Source organism: Eschrichtius robustus, chromosome 11, assembly GCF_028021215.1.
Source record: "Eschrichtius robustus isolate mEscRob2 chromosome 11, mEscRob2.pri, whole genome shotgun sequence".
NCBI lineage: Eukaryota > Metazoa > Chordata > Mammalia > Artiodactyla > Eschrichtiidae > Eschrichtius > Eschrichtius robustus.
The window spans coordinates 61,309,091-61,323,942 of record NC_090834.1 but is presented as its reverse complement, the minus strand read 5'-3'; the positions used below and the strand labels follow the sequence as shown (position 1 = coordinate 61,323,942).

Below are 14,852 nucleotides of genomic sequence, written 5' to 3'. Positions count from 1 at the left end.
TGCTTTGGCTCCGTGTCCCCAGAATCCAGTCTGTGCTAGAAGTTCCAAAGCTGGCTGCCATGGGCTGAGATCAGCCAACCTCTGGGGTGATCAGAAGCACCCATTTTCAGGGCTCTGTGGAGGGAGTGCTGAAAGGGAAGTAGGGAGACACTGGCTAGTTCTGTTGGTGGTGGTGGAACAAACATGTACCTCATGCCCTTACCCGGTGCTGCATGCTTGGCAGGGCGTTTCTCGTCTGAGCTGTTACCGCAAAATAGGTCCAACTTCTGGGGAGAAGACACTGGTAAATAACACACTCTGTAAGTGTAGGGGGAGGTTTTCAGACCCTCAGGGTGCCTCTGTGTTATCAGAGGCCGCCCTCAGCCTGGGTAGGAGTCATGCACGTCCTTATCCTAACTCGACCCCATCAAGTTATTTACAGGAGCTGCAGCAGGATTGGGAAGGAATATTCTTCACCTGAGGCTTAACCCCTCAGGCCTGGGCCCCTAGGTTCTCTGTGGCCTCAAGGGAGGCAGAGACCTGGGCCTTGAAAGCTCCTGGCAGACAGGCAGCTGGTGAGCTGAGAGGGAGACACTGGGGAGGAGGTGAGCTGGCAGGCCGAAGGTTAGGGGGCCGAGACAAACAGATGAAGGGGGACATGCTGGTCTGAGTGCACTTGACCGATGAGGAGGGCACCCTGCATCACCCTCTACCCTCTGGGGCATGTCCTGCCTCACAGTTAGTGGTGAGCCTGCCTATCTACTGACTTGCTCCGGGTCAGCGGGGGAGGAGTGGGTGGGGCTGACATTTCCTATGCTTCCACGAAGTGCCAATTGCTGGCAAAGCACTTTCACAAACACATAGCCAGAGCTATGTACTCATCCCAGAGAGATGGCGCATTCTGAGCGGGCCTGTGCCATGAGCCCCATTACTGTGCTGATAGATTTGAGGTACCAGCAAAGGAAATACTAGGTGTCACCCTAATCTGGATCAACCTAATCTTTGGAGGAGTCAGAAGTCTCATGGTGACCGTGGACCCCCCCGTTCCAGATGAGCTTCTCCAAGGGATTATATGGTCGCAAAGCTTTCTCTCTGGCTGTTAGAGCACAAGCAAATTTCTGACACTGCAGTCTAGTGGCCAACCCGGGAAACACTTGTGCACAGAATACAAATACCAATATGATTTTATTCAAACACAGGCAGGAACAATGACCTTCAGAGCTGGGTAAAAACAATAAGTTAAAAGCATGGTTAGAGTTTCAGACAATCAGATAAAAAGTTTGAAGGAGGTAATTTCCCCCTCCTCTCCTACTGATTATTTCAACACAGCATAAAAATAATTTTATCTGTAAAATACCCTTATTCCCAAGCAAATGAACTGGAGGTCGGCCCTAGGATTTCCCTGGCTATGCACGATGCACAAAATCTCCACCCACCCTCCCCAACCCTTAAGGCAAAAGGGCCTATCATATTCAGGCAGAGGGTAGGCTTGTGTCAGCAGGAGGCTCTGGTCAAGGACACTGGGAGGAGTTTCCCAGCCGAAAGATGCCCCCTTGGGTCCCTTGGTCAAAAGACGGGTGGGCCACTTGGGCACTGGAATCCACCATTTCTAGCCTTTGCCTCACCATCAGAGGAGGAAGCTGAAGTCCTGGCAGGTGGACACTGGGCTGGTCTGTGACGCTCCTCTAGTCTGGGCTGACTGGTGTCCAGGGACAAGGCTGGTGGTGGTTTCAGGGCTTTCATAGCCCTGAGGCAAGCCAGACAAAGCTGAGGGTGAGTGGGTGGGTGGTCCTTCCCTCAGTCTCTTGGGCTGCATTAGTCTTTCTGGGAGTATCGGGAAGAAAATATCCGTGCAATCCTGCGAGTTTCTTCCTCAGACAGGCTGGGAGGCAGCGAGTTAGGTCTGGGACGACAAGGCCTTTGGGACAGGGCTCCCCTGGTGGTCTCGCTCTTGCCCTGGAGAGGAAGAGGTCAGCTAGGTTAGCACTGCGCACATGGCACTGCCTAAAGATGACTTTGACTCTTCTCGTCTTTTGGTCCTTTGGCTAATACTGGTATAGAGCTGACTGATTTACAAAGCACTTTACATACCTGAGTGTGTTTAACCCTCACCTCGACCCCACAGGTTGGTACATGGTTCCCATGTCATGGATGAGGAAACTACAGTTCAGGTGAAATAAACTCAAGGTCCCACAGCTCGGAGTAGCAGACCTAAGATGTAAACCCCTGTTCAGACTCCTTCTATGCCTCTGGAGAAGGAGGGGCAGTCTCCTCCAGGACATCCCTTCTCTTGCTGCATGTGTCTAGACAAGTCATTTGTCCTCGAAGTGTGACTGTCCCGCATGTGACCCTGCCAGGGAGAAGATGCTGGTGAATAATACACTCTCCGTATGGCCCTGGGGAGTTCCTGGAGCTGCCAGGTGACACGAAGCACATACCCACAGCCCTGCTACCAAACATCTCCCTGTCTTGGGCTGACTGGGTATCACGAATTTCCCCTTTAAGGTGTGTGCATTTGGGTTATGACATCGTGGTCCTCTGGACTCCTCTATGACTCACCCATTTGCTTGCTTGTTTCTGTGCTTACTCTGTGCCAGGTTCCTGCCCTGAAGGAGCTCAAAGGATACAGGAAAGCCACCCCAGGCAGGTGGCTGACAAGCAAGGCTCCAGGGAGGAGATGGAGGCCTGGTAGAGGAAGAGGCAGTGCTGAAAGGACATGGGACTTGCCCCGACAGGCAACCTTGGCTGACTCCACAGCGTGCAGCCTGTCCCCAAATACTGAAGGCACACGCACCACTCCCTAGGCACCAAGAATCAGCTTGGTGGAGACCCTAGAGATTGAGACTACTTCCCTGCCCCTTAGTAATTCTGCTAATGGGAAACTGAGGCCCATTGCTTGTGGGAGTGGAGTTGCTTGTGGGATCAGTAATATTCAGTAATTCCTTCTTTCCTTCACTTCTTTAACCTTCTTACGGCCTACTGTGAGGGGGAGATAGAGGTGAACAGTTCTCGATCTCCATAGCTCAGAGTTAAGCTGGGGAGACAGAGAGAGCTATTCGAAGAATTAGAATAGCAGCCAGGAAGTGATAGGGGGAATGGAAGTCAGGCAACCTTGAGGGCCCCTGCCAATCTGGAATTCTAAATGTCGAGGGAGTGCATACAGCCTGACAAGCTCTCAGCACTGACAGCCCACAGGCAGGTTCTCTTTGCGGAGAACCAAGAGCAAAGTGGAGCTGGAGGCTGGACATGCCCAGCAGAGGTGAGCACACACAGCTCCCCATCTTCCAGGCAGGCCTAGGCTAAAAGGGGAGAAAGGAAACCCACCCTGTGCTGGTGTTTGTAGTTCTTCCTTTCAAAACATGGGAGGCACCTGCAACCCATAATGCCTCAGGCTGGGGAGGCCAGCCACCCAGCCACTGCCTGAGGCCCTCTCCCTCCAGACTGGATGCTCCTGCAGGGCATGGCCTGACCCTGATGCTTGTGACTCCTACTGAGACAGGTCCAAGATGGGAGCTTGGTAGCTGATAGACCAGTGAATGGGTCAAGCCACGGTGACCAGAGGCTTAAATTAATTGGGGAGGAGACTGCCTCTTGTAGCAAATATCTCATTCAGTCATTCTTTCATTCATTCCAGAACCAGTGATTGCTCAAGCTAGAGGGGAGACGAATGCTGACCTACCCAGCAATCACAAAGAGGACGCTTAGAGCCCGGGAGCACAGAGAAAGAGCAATTCATGACAGCTGGGAAGGACAGGGCGGCTTCACGCAGAGGTGGGATCTGAGACGCACAGGGTTTCAGCAGAGCTGTGTGTGGGGTGAGGTCACTGCACTGGAGGGGCAGCATGAGGACGGGCCTGCACCTGCTAGCTGGGCTGACATCTGTGAACCAGCCACAGCCAGCCTCCCAGTACCCACACCTGGGCCCAGCAACCTAGGGGGCCTTATCTGCATGGCCCAGGCCCAGGGACAGGACGGGGTTTGGCTCTGTGTACTGGGCAGGGCAGAGCTGTGGAAGGTCAGCAGCATGTGGCTTTTGTTCACCTCAAAAGGGTCTAAAAAACATCTTGACTAGTAGTAAAGTCTCTTTCTTCGTCAGCGTTGCTATCCCGAGACGTACAGCCTTGGCGGGGCTGGGCAGAGGTGTAGCTGCCCACAGCAGGGACACCCCTCCATGTACCCACCACTCCTCTGAAAATACTCCCATGCTCCTGCTGGAGCTCTGGGGGCACCAGCAAACTGTCACCGTAGCTTATGGTTTGAGGAGCCTCGGCCTTCCTGGGGAGGCAGGAGGAGCCCACATGGAAGCAGGACCATCAGACTGAGGGGCTGCAGGGGCCTTGGAGTCTGGACAGTGGGTGTCACACATGGGGTGAAGTCCCTGGAAGGGTACTTTCAAGAAGATGGACTTGAAACAACATGAAGGTGGAATCTGGACAAAGAATATGAGAGAGGATGCTCCAGGTGGAGACGTACTTGAGCAAAGGGGCGGAGAAGGAATTTATTTGCTGGGAAAGCCAGGGGGATGGGACTGGCCGACTGCAGGTATGGAGAGCAGAAGACAAACCCAGAGAGGGAGGCGCTCAAGTTCCTGAACGTCTGGGGAGGAACTGACCATAGCCCCCTTGGACTTTCCAATGATCTGGGGGCGTGGGGCTGACCACTGTCCTGGGGTGAAGGACAGAACAGGCTTTACTGTGGTCTGGGTGTTAAGCCTGGCAGTACATGAGGGGCTCTGATTGTCCCATTAAATCCATCCAGCTCTCCCATTAACTTCTCCCACTTCCAAATATGGGGACCTACTCTTTTCTGGGCACCTGGACACCCAGGCTTCTTGGCCTATTGTTTGAGACAGACGTCTCAAAGGAGCCTTCAATGTCAAAGGTAGAACTCCACCAGAGAGAAAATAAAGCATCAGGGGAGGAGTAAGGAGCAGTGGTGGCAGCAAAATATGGGGCTTCCAGGGGTTCCTCAAACCAAGAGGCTAACCCTGGTGGGGGAGTTGGTTCTAGTCCTGGCTCTACCACTTCTTAGCCAAGTGGCTTTGGGCAAGTCACTTCCTCTCTGGGTCTTGGTTTCCTCATCTGAAAACAGATCAGGATGAGCAGATAATACAAGAGGAGGTGCCCTGTAACCCAGGGACTTTTCCCGGCCCGTGGCTCCCTCTTTGGCCAGCTCCCTGTGATAGCATCTTCTCCAAACGCTCTCTCAGGAGGCTCCAGCCCTCTTCTTTGGGCTCGAAATGTGAGCTGATTCAAGCCACTGTGTTCTGGGTTCCCTCCATCCAGTCCCCAGATGGATATCCCTACATAGGGCACATGTTTCCAGGAGGGTGGCAGGTGCAGGTACCCCCATTTACCCCTGCTTCTGGGTGTCCCTGGGACTTTCTCAGAGGGGAGGCAGTGGGGTGGAGTGGAAGGAACACTGGTCTGTGGCCCAGCCCAACTGCCCCACTTGCTTGAGGCCAAGACACTTTGTCTCTCTGGGTCTCAGTATCTTCATTACCAAGTGGAGCTGAGAACTTGTTTGCCTCCTTGCCCCAGGTCTACCGTGAAGCTGAAATACCATTCAGATGTGACCAAGGCTCTGGCCAGATACAAAAGCACAGGGGCTAAATAAGCTGGAGACACCAGCTGCGGAGAGCAAAATGAAGCCCTGCTGTTCTGAGACCTCACTTCAGCTGGAGTAGAAGTGGGGTACAGCACCCCCAAAGGCATGCCCAGGGCTAGGCCAGGACTGGCCATGCTCTCCCCCTACCATTGCCCCCCACCCAATGAACCCCTGGGCCAGGCATCAGGACTGAAGTTTTTTTTTTCCAGAGCAGATCCCTTACATGACATAAACACTGCCTCAGGGGCTGGAAGCAAAACTTTCCAAAGAGCTGAAAACAGAAAGTAAACAGCCGGCTGGCTCTGGCTGGCTAGGATAGGGCTGCCAGCAGACTGCTGCTTCAGAGGTGAGTGAGGCTCGGTAGAGCCACCTGCCTTGTTCAACTTTCACCTCCTTGGCTGCTGCCTTCCCCTGTGGTGGCTCCCAGAGTCCTCTCCAAAGGCTGGGACTAGGACTTCCTTGTGCTAAAGAGAGTAGCAAACTCAGCAGCTGCAACTAGGAGCAAGGGGGAAGCGAGGATAAGACACGCAGACCAGGGGCCCAGCCTTGGGAGGCAAATCCTACATCTGACCACCTAGCCCAGCCGCAGTGTGGCTGGGCTCCACGCTCTGAGCTCACCCTCCATTCCTGCCTTAGAGTTCTGGTCATGTGGTTCTCACTACCTACACGCTGCCTCTGTTCCTCCCCACCCCCCGATGCCTCCCTTTCCTTCCTCCGAGAAGGCTTCCCTGACAACCGGCCTATTCCGCAGGGTCTGGGTCACCCCCTCAGCCCGGGCCTCAGTCTCCCAATCTACACCGTGGAGACGCCAGACTAGATCAAGGCTCTTCAACCTTCTGAACCCACTCCCTGCCAGTGAGAGGGAAGGGTTAAAGTGACACTCTTGGAACTCCTGGCTCCTCCCAGACTCTGGCCTCAGCGCTCAGGCAACTTGAGCCTAGCACCTGCCCAGCAGACCCGTAGGCCCTTTCCCTCGCGGTGCCGGCCAAACTGCATCTGGGCCAAGGTGGGCACCAGCCAATTCTGGCTGCTTCCGCTGACTTCTGTACACCCTTGGCCAGAGAGCTCATCTCCTCCTCAGAGCTTTGTGTGGCCTTAATCAGAAGCTCTTTGACCTTTGGGACTCCTCCTGGGGCTCTGCGGAGGGCTAGGGACTTGGTAGCTAAAAGAGGTGAGGTAATAGGTCAGGGCTTCTTGCCCCAAGATGGGCAGCTCAGCCATCAGGCCTGGACCACAGGCTGAGAAGAGGACACCAGGCTCAGGAACTTCTCTTGGACTCCAACCATCTGGTCTGGTGATTTTGTGGAGGACTGGGTTCCTCTACCAAGACTGTGTTTCTCTTAGATGGCTCTGGGCTTGGGGAAGGGAAACCAAGGGACAGAAGAATTCTTTGGGCTCCTCAGAGAAAAGCAGCAGCCTCAGGACTCAAAGGCAGGCAGGCCACGGACTTCTGAGGCTAGGGCTCTACCATCCTTAGGTGGGGGCAGTGGGTCATCCTGGGCCTCTAACTCAGGGTCTGAACTGAGCACACAATCAACTCTAGGGCCCTGAGCAATGCTCTCCATCCTTCTGGGGCTGCCCTGTGGGGTCTAACTTCCTGGCTCCCTGCGGCTCCCTGCGCCCGGTGCTAAGCTTTTGATGATGTCCCTATCCCTTAGCATTTTTTTCCTACTAGTCCCCCCAGAGTGTAACAGCACAAGAGGGGAAGTTGTCTCAATAATAATGATGATAAAAATAACAATAGTTAACATTCATATAGTTCCTACTATGTCATGTGCTAAAAACTGCTCTAAGCACTTAACATCTTACTCAGTTAACCCTACACAAGCTCTAGGAGGCAGGTACTGTTTCACACATTTTTCAGATAAAGGAACTGAAGCACAGAAAAGGTAGGTAACTTGCACCAGGTTACACAGCCCGAAAGTGGCAAAACTGAGCTCTGAACTTAGGCTGTCTGGATTCAGAGGCCATGTGCCTAACCGCTATACAAAACTGCCTGGTAGGAGAGAAGAGGGACGTATAGCCACAAATTAAGTCCGTGTTGCCTCCTCAGACGGCCAGCAGCAGAGCCAGGGCAAGAAACCAGGTTTGGGCTTCCCTGGTGGTGCAGTGGTTAAGAATCCGCCTGCCAATGCAGGGGACACAGGTTCGAGCCCTGGTCCGGGAAGATCCCACATGCCGCCGAGCAGCTAAGCCCGTGCACCACAACTACTGAGCCTGCGTGCCACAACTACTGAAGCCCGCGCGCTTAGAGCCCGTGCTCTGCAATGAGAGAAGCCACTGCAATGAGAAGCCCACGCACCGCAACGAGAGTGGTCCCCGCTCGCCGCAACTAGAGAAAGCCCGCGCGCAGCAACGAAGACCCAACGCAGCCATAAATAAATTAAAAAAAAAAAAGAAACCAGGTTTGCTGACTCAGCTCCCCAGCTTCCTGGAGTGCCTCGATCCCGATGATGTCTGAAACACTGTGGTCTGGCCAAGTGGAGGTGAGAACTCTAAGGTGGGGGGGTTGGACAACTCAAGGCTTTCAAGGGGACACTCGTGCCTGGCCTTGTTGCCGACCTCCTGCCTCCTACACGCACGCCTCATGAACAGTAGCATCTGGCCCCAGGCCTGTGGTTAGTCCAGGAGCTCAGATGACAGGTGGATTCTTGCTCTTTACTTCTGATTCCTATCCTGACTGCTTTGGTCCAGGCTGATCTCTCCCCAGCTCTGACCTCCTCTCTAGCACATATTGTTTGTACTTCCCAGTTACCAGATTCTGTTGATTCTCTGAGAGGTTTCTTTTCTCCAAATCCACAGCCTTCAAAGCCTTTCCTTCATCTTTGCTGAATTCTACTCATGCCACCCTACATGGCTCTGTCTTCCTTTCCCTGTACGCATTCTCTTTGTTTTGTTTTACTTAAGTACTAATATAGGCTAATGTCATTTGAGAAAGTTAGTGAGTGGTTTGGTGGCCAGTGCCTCTCAAGGAACTGTGACCTCCCTGAAGAGCGTCCATGGCACCACGTCTAGCACTTTAAGCACGACGGACGCTTGGTGGAGTTGGTGGAACTTACATATAAAGCTTAGTCCCCTGGGGAACTGTGAGCTTTGGCGGGGGAAGGGACCACAGCTCCTTCTCTGTCTACTTCTGCACCTAGCTCAGGCCTATGGCTTTGTAACTTGCTGAAAGATGTACATTTCAAGTTTGAGGCCCAAACTACTTTCCTACTCTTTGGTCTGCCTGTCCTCAGACCCACCTCGGGCTCTCCTAGTCATCGATGGTAAGTTACTGGAGGGTTCTGAGTGGAGAAGTCACATGATTTATTTGATGATTTACTTAACATCTTAAAAACTTAACAGGATACTGTATGGGGAATGGGGGCAAGGGTAGAAGCAGAAAGGCAAGTTAGGAGGCTCCTGCAACAATCTAGGCGAGAGATAATGACAGTTTAGACCAGGTAATGGTGGGAGTGGTGAGCAGTGGATGGAACTGAATTTAGAGGTAGAGCTGCCAGAATTTCCTGGTGGATTGGAAATCAAGGCATCAGAGAGGATTCCAAGGGTTTTGGTAGGAACAACTAAACTAGAAGGATAGAATATCTATTAACTGAGATGGGGAAGACCAAGGAACAGATCTGAGGAATAAAATCTGGAGTTGAGTTTGGATATATTGAGTAGGCAGCTGGACATACGAGCCTAGAGTTAGAGGAGAGGTCTGGGCTAAGATAATCATTATGAGTCTTCGGCATATAGAGGGGATTTAAAGCCTTGAGATCAGACAGGATCATCTAGAAAGTAAGTGTAAATAGAGAAGTCTAAAGACCACACACTGGTCACCCCTATTAACAAGTAGGGGAAATGAAGGAGAACCAGCAAAGGAGGCTGAGCAGGAGCTGCCAACAAGGGAAGAGGAGAACCAAGAAGCACTGATGCCTTAGAAACAAGTGAAGAAAATGTTTAAAGGAGAGAGATCAACTGTGTCACATGCCATGGAGAGATCAAAGAAACGGGGCACTCAGATTTAATAACTGGTTTAGGAATATGGAGGGTTTTTTTGGATTTTGACAACCTTGAAGAGTCCCTCCCTCCTCCGGTGGTAGAGTGGGGTAAGAGTCGGATTACAGTGGCCAATCACACTGGCTGCAGTATGGAGATGCATGGTGGTGGGAAAGTGTGGCTGTGAGTAAGAGTAGTTAGAAACAGCTATGGGGGAGACGACTGGGGCTAGCTACTGAAATGGTGAGAAGTGAGTGGATTCAAAGATATTTAGGGGACAGAATTCACAGGCCTTGGTGATGGTGGGTTGTGGGGGATAAAGGCGTAGGAGGAGGGGAAGACGACACACATGCTCTGGCAGGAGTAACTACATGACCGTGGTCGTGTTTACTGAGATAAGGAATGCCGGCGGTAGAGGGGGTGTGCAAAGGAAGATGACAAGCTCAAGCTTTGGATGTGCTGAATTGTTTGTAACATCAAGTAAAAGACTTCTAGGATGTAGCTGGATCCACGTGTGTCTGCAGCATGGCAGAGAAGTCTGGACTGAAGATAAGGATTTGAGAGTCATCAAACTGTAATAATAACTGAAATAATTGAAGTGGTTGAAATTTTCCCAAAGAAGCATCTACAAGAGCAGAAGACTTAAGTCTGGGGAAAACATGTACATTAGTGCTGTCTCATCCTCTACCTCCCCTTTTAGAGAAGTTGATAAAACTAGTTTGCCCCTGGAAGCTAAGCAAACAGAATCAGAAGTAACTATAAATAAAATCAGGGAGCTGTCCCATTGAAGAGTTACTTTATCACAAAGAGGAAAGAGAAAGCAGAGGCAGCAGAACCTGACTGATTCATAAGGAATTTCAAATGTGCCACTGGATGGCTGTTCGATGGTCCTGCTAGACCCGCCATCCTCCTCCCTCCTTTGCTTCTTGAAGAGGTGACAACCAGAAGATGAAACAGTCATGAGGAAGGGGGGCTGAGAGCTGGCCTCTATTCCCTATCTGTGTGACACCTGGTGCTCTTCAGTGCAACCATGCTTTGAGGCCTGATAACCCCATCTGACAGATGACACAGACTCAGAAAAATCAGAAGACTTGATGAAGGTCACACAGAGAACTGTATCCACTATACTGTGGGGAAAAGAGGGGAAAACGCCTGTTTCACAAATGCTAGAAATAGAGACTGTCTGGGAGGTTCCTGGGTTCAGGTGCATTTTTTCAGTGTGGTTGAAGGATTAGGCCTTCCCTTAGATCTTGTGGTGAAGCCAGGTGAGCTAAGTATAGCTGTCCCAGGACACTGGTTGAGAAGAGTCAGCCTCTCAAAATGCTCCTCTTCAGCCTTCAGAGCCTTAGGAAGAGGCAAAATAGATGGAATCCTCAAGTTGGGGGTACAGGACAAGGCTCCTACCCTCCCCTGCCCACCTCTCACTTTGAGCTGTTGACTGTGCCTGAAACATAACCAAAAATAGAAGACAGAAGAGAAAACAGGGACTTCCCTGCCAGTCCAGTGGTTAGGACTCTGTGCTTCCAATGCCGGGGGCATGGGTTCGATCCCTGGTCGGGCAACTAGGATATCGAATGCCAAATGGCATGGCCAAAATAAATAAATAAATAAATGGACATAAGAGAAAATAGAAGCTTCCATCAAATGGGAAACTCTATCACCAAATCTAATCCTATCTGCTTTAGCACCCATCTTCTCTGTCTGCCTGTATGCTTGTATGCTACAGGGTGAGTTTTCTTTTTCTTCTCAACAGGCTAATATCTCCACGTGCTCTGGATCCAGGGACTAGTCTTTCTATTCTCTCCCTCTCCTGCATCTTCCCCTTCTTCTTTTCTCTACTGGTCACTGCACTGCCGTACAGAAAAAACTGAAGCCTTTCCCATATAAAAAAAACAAAACAAAAAACCAAAAAATCTTACCTTATCTCAGATGCTACCCCACCCGCTATCCTATACTTCTGATCCATATTCACAGCCAAATCTATGGAAGGACTTGGTGTCTCCATTTTGTCACCATTCAATCATTCTTAAAATTTAAATTACATACGATTTTGTGATTTCATGATGTAATATACCAAAGCATACTAACATATTTAAATTATGAAGCATGATAAAAATGAACATCAATAAACCCACAACCCAACCTAAGAACTAAAACATTGTTAATACTGTTGAATAGACCTATGTGCTCTTCCTCCCCCATCCTATTCCCTGCCTCTGCAACTATGAACATTGTAGTCAAACTCTTGAAAACCAAAGAAAAAAATCTTAAAAGTAGCCAAAGAACAAAGGTCACATAACATTCGGGGCAAGAGCAATAAGAATGATAGCTGCTTCTCATCAGAAACAATGGAGGTCAGTAGAATGTGGAGTGATAGTTCTAAAATGCTAAAACAGGTAATACCCTGGCGGTCCAGTAGTTAGGATGCGGAGCTTTCATTGCTAAGGGCCAGGTTTCAATCCCTAATCGGGGAACTAAGATCCCACAAGCTGCGTGGCATGCCCAAAATTAAAAATAAATGAATGAATGAATAAATAAAATGCTAAAACAAACACAATTCAAGTTAGAATTCTATATCCAGTGAAAAAACATCTTTGAAAAATGAAGGCAAAATACATTTCAGCCAACTGAAGCTGAGAGCATCAGTTCCCAGTAGGTCTGCACTACATGAAATTCTAAAGGAAGTTCTTCATGCTGAAGGGAAATGGTAATAAACTGAGACCAGGGTGTGAAGAAGGAATGAAGCCAAGAGCATAAGTTGCAGAAAACATGCTGCTACAAACACATCAAGTAGTGAGAAAGGCTCATCACCAGTGAGGACGATGAACACCCTGATGTTTCCTGGATCGTGGGACTTTCAATGCTGAAAATGAGACAGCTCTGGGTGAACTGTGAAGACTGGCTACCCTAACTAGGACCCAGAATAAGGTCCCAAGGAGGGAGGTGTTCCTGAGAGCAGCAGACAAACAATGGAGTTTTGCTGTGGGCAAGAAAGAAAAAAGGCTACAAAGTGTATGAGACTTTATCTTCTCAAAACTAGACTTGCCCTTTAACTGAAGTAAACATTATTACATCCCTCTCCCACCCTTTGTATCTTATGTTTAATAGATCAAAGATAATAAGTCCCCCCAGAAGCTGGCACATCAAGAAGGCAGAAACACAAAAGCAGGAACAGCACAAAAGCAGGAACAGCAGTTCCGTTTGGCAGTTGAGAGCTGACAGCTTGGACACAGTGACTCACAGACCTCCCTTCCTACAAGGCACATCTCACTCACATTTCACCCACTTGGCTGGGAGGGGAAGAGGGAAAGGAAACTAACAGTGTCTGCTTTTTTCCTCTAGGGTAATTCTTGTCGTCCTCTTATTAGGTAAGAATTCTATTAGCCTGATGTTACTTTAAAAAAAACCCAAGACTCAGAAAGGTCAAGTCACTTGCCCAAGATCACTTAGCCACGTAGCAGATTCAGTATTTCATGTCATAGATGTCTTGTTCAAAAGCTTGTGCTTGGTGCTGGACACAGCCCTGCTACCCTAGCATAAGTGCTGACGTGAATACATGGGGCATGCAAGGGAAGATGCAGAGCAGGAGATGAACTGGTGACCTGAACCAGAGGAGAAATAAGGCCACGGAAATGCAGAGCTTCTGGTGGGGACTGGCACCTCCCCTCCTCTAGGACAGGAATACAAATTTGATAAAAACTGAGATGTGTGGGAATTCAGACTTATCAATGTGCCAAAGAAATGAGGTGTCCTCAAAATGGTGCTGGGGAAGCTGAGGGAGAAGTTGGGAAGGAAACCAGTAAAAGAACTAGACATCTTATGGCTTCTCTTTAGAACTATACCCCTAGGCTCCCAGCATACTTCTGGACTGACCCCATCTGTCATCAAAGTAGGCTCCGGAAGAACATAAAAAAATGTTTAAACGTTAACTGCAAAATGAAACCTATATAAAGAAGGCAAATTAGCTAGAAAAATATACCGTAAGCCAAGTGTCATGATTTTAAAGTGGTGCAACGGAAAGCACAGAGTTTGGAGTCATACTGGTTGGGAGACCCTGGGTAGGTGACGACCTACTTAACCTTTATGTGTCTCAGTTTCTACAGAATAGAAACTATAATACCTTGTAAGTCTGTATGGGAAGTTCTGTATGGGAACCTCAGTTTTCTAGTCTATTAAATGGGGATAACAATAGTACCCCTCTTATTGGGTTCTTGGAAGAATTAATTCAGTTTACACATGGAAAATGCTTAGAATAATGTCTAGTGCACGGTAAGCATTACATAGGGGTTGGCTACTATAATTAACAAATAAGCTAATACATTTTGCTCATAGCATGTATTATTCTCTGAAATTGTTTTTTTCAAAGCTCCACAATCCACCTCCTAGAGTAATGAAAATAAAAACAAAAATAAACAAATGGGACCTAATTAAACTTAAAAGCTTTTGCACAGCAAAGGAAACCATAAACAAAACGAAAAGACAACCCACAGAATGGGAGAAAATATTTGCAAATGAAGCGACCGACAAGGGATTAATCTCCAAAATATACAAACAGCTCATGCAGCTCAACATCTAAAAAAACAAACAACCCAATCAAAAAAAGGGCAGAAGATCTAAATAGACATTTCTCCAAAGAACACATACAGATGGCCAAAAAGCACATGAAAAGATGCTCAACATGGCTAATTATTAGAGAAATGCAAATCAAAACCACAATGAGGTATCAACCTTATAGCGGTCAGGATGGCCATCATCAAAAAGTCTACAAACAACAAATGCTGGCGAGGGTGTAGAGAAAAGGGAACACTCCTACACTGCTGGTGGGAATGTAAATTGGTATAACCACTATGGAGAACAGTATGGAGGCTCCTTAAAAAACTAAAAATAGAACTACCATATGATCCAGTAATCCCACTCCTGGATATATATATATGTGTGTGTGTGTGTGTATGTAAGTAGTGCTGCAATGAACATTGGGTTGCATGTATCCTTTTGGATTATGGTTTTCTCTGGAGATATATATCAATGTATAGTGCAACTGTAACTAGTGCTGCAATATATATATATATTACAGCACTACTTACAATAGCCAAGACATGGAAGCAACCTAAATGTCTATCAACAGAGGAACGGATAAAGAAGATGTGGTACATATATACAATGGAATATTACTCAACCATAAAAAAGAGTGAAATAATGCCATTTGCAGCAACATGATAGATAGATAGAGATTATCATACTAAGTGAAGTAACTCACACAAAGACAAATATCATATGATTTCACT

The 14,852-nt window shown here is 48.8% G+C and overlaps 1 protein-coding gene across 1 annotated transcript in view; it reads right to left on the bottom strand.

Annotated features, from left to right (window-relative positions):
* Positions 1–1,147: 1,147 nt before the first annotated feature.
* The window catches only part of C2CD3 (C2 domain containing 3 centriole elongation regulator), a 124,908-nt gene continuing 111,203 nt past the window's right edge, over positions 1,148–14,852 (bottom strand). The window contains exon 33 of the mRNA XM_068556350.1: positions 1,148–1,935. Within this exon, the coding sequence (XP_068412451.1) occupies positions 1,795–1,935 (141 nt within the window). The 3' untranslated portion in view covers positions 1,148–1,794. The remainder of the gene's footprint in view (positions 1,936–14,852) is intronic.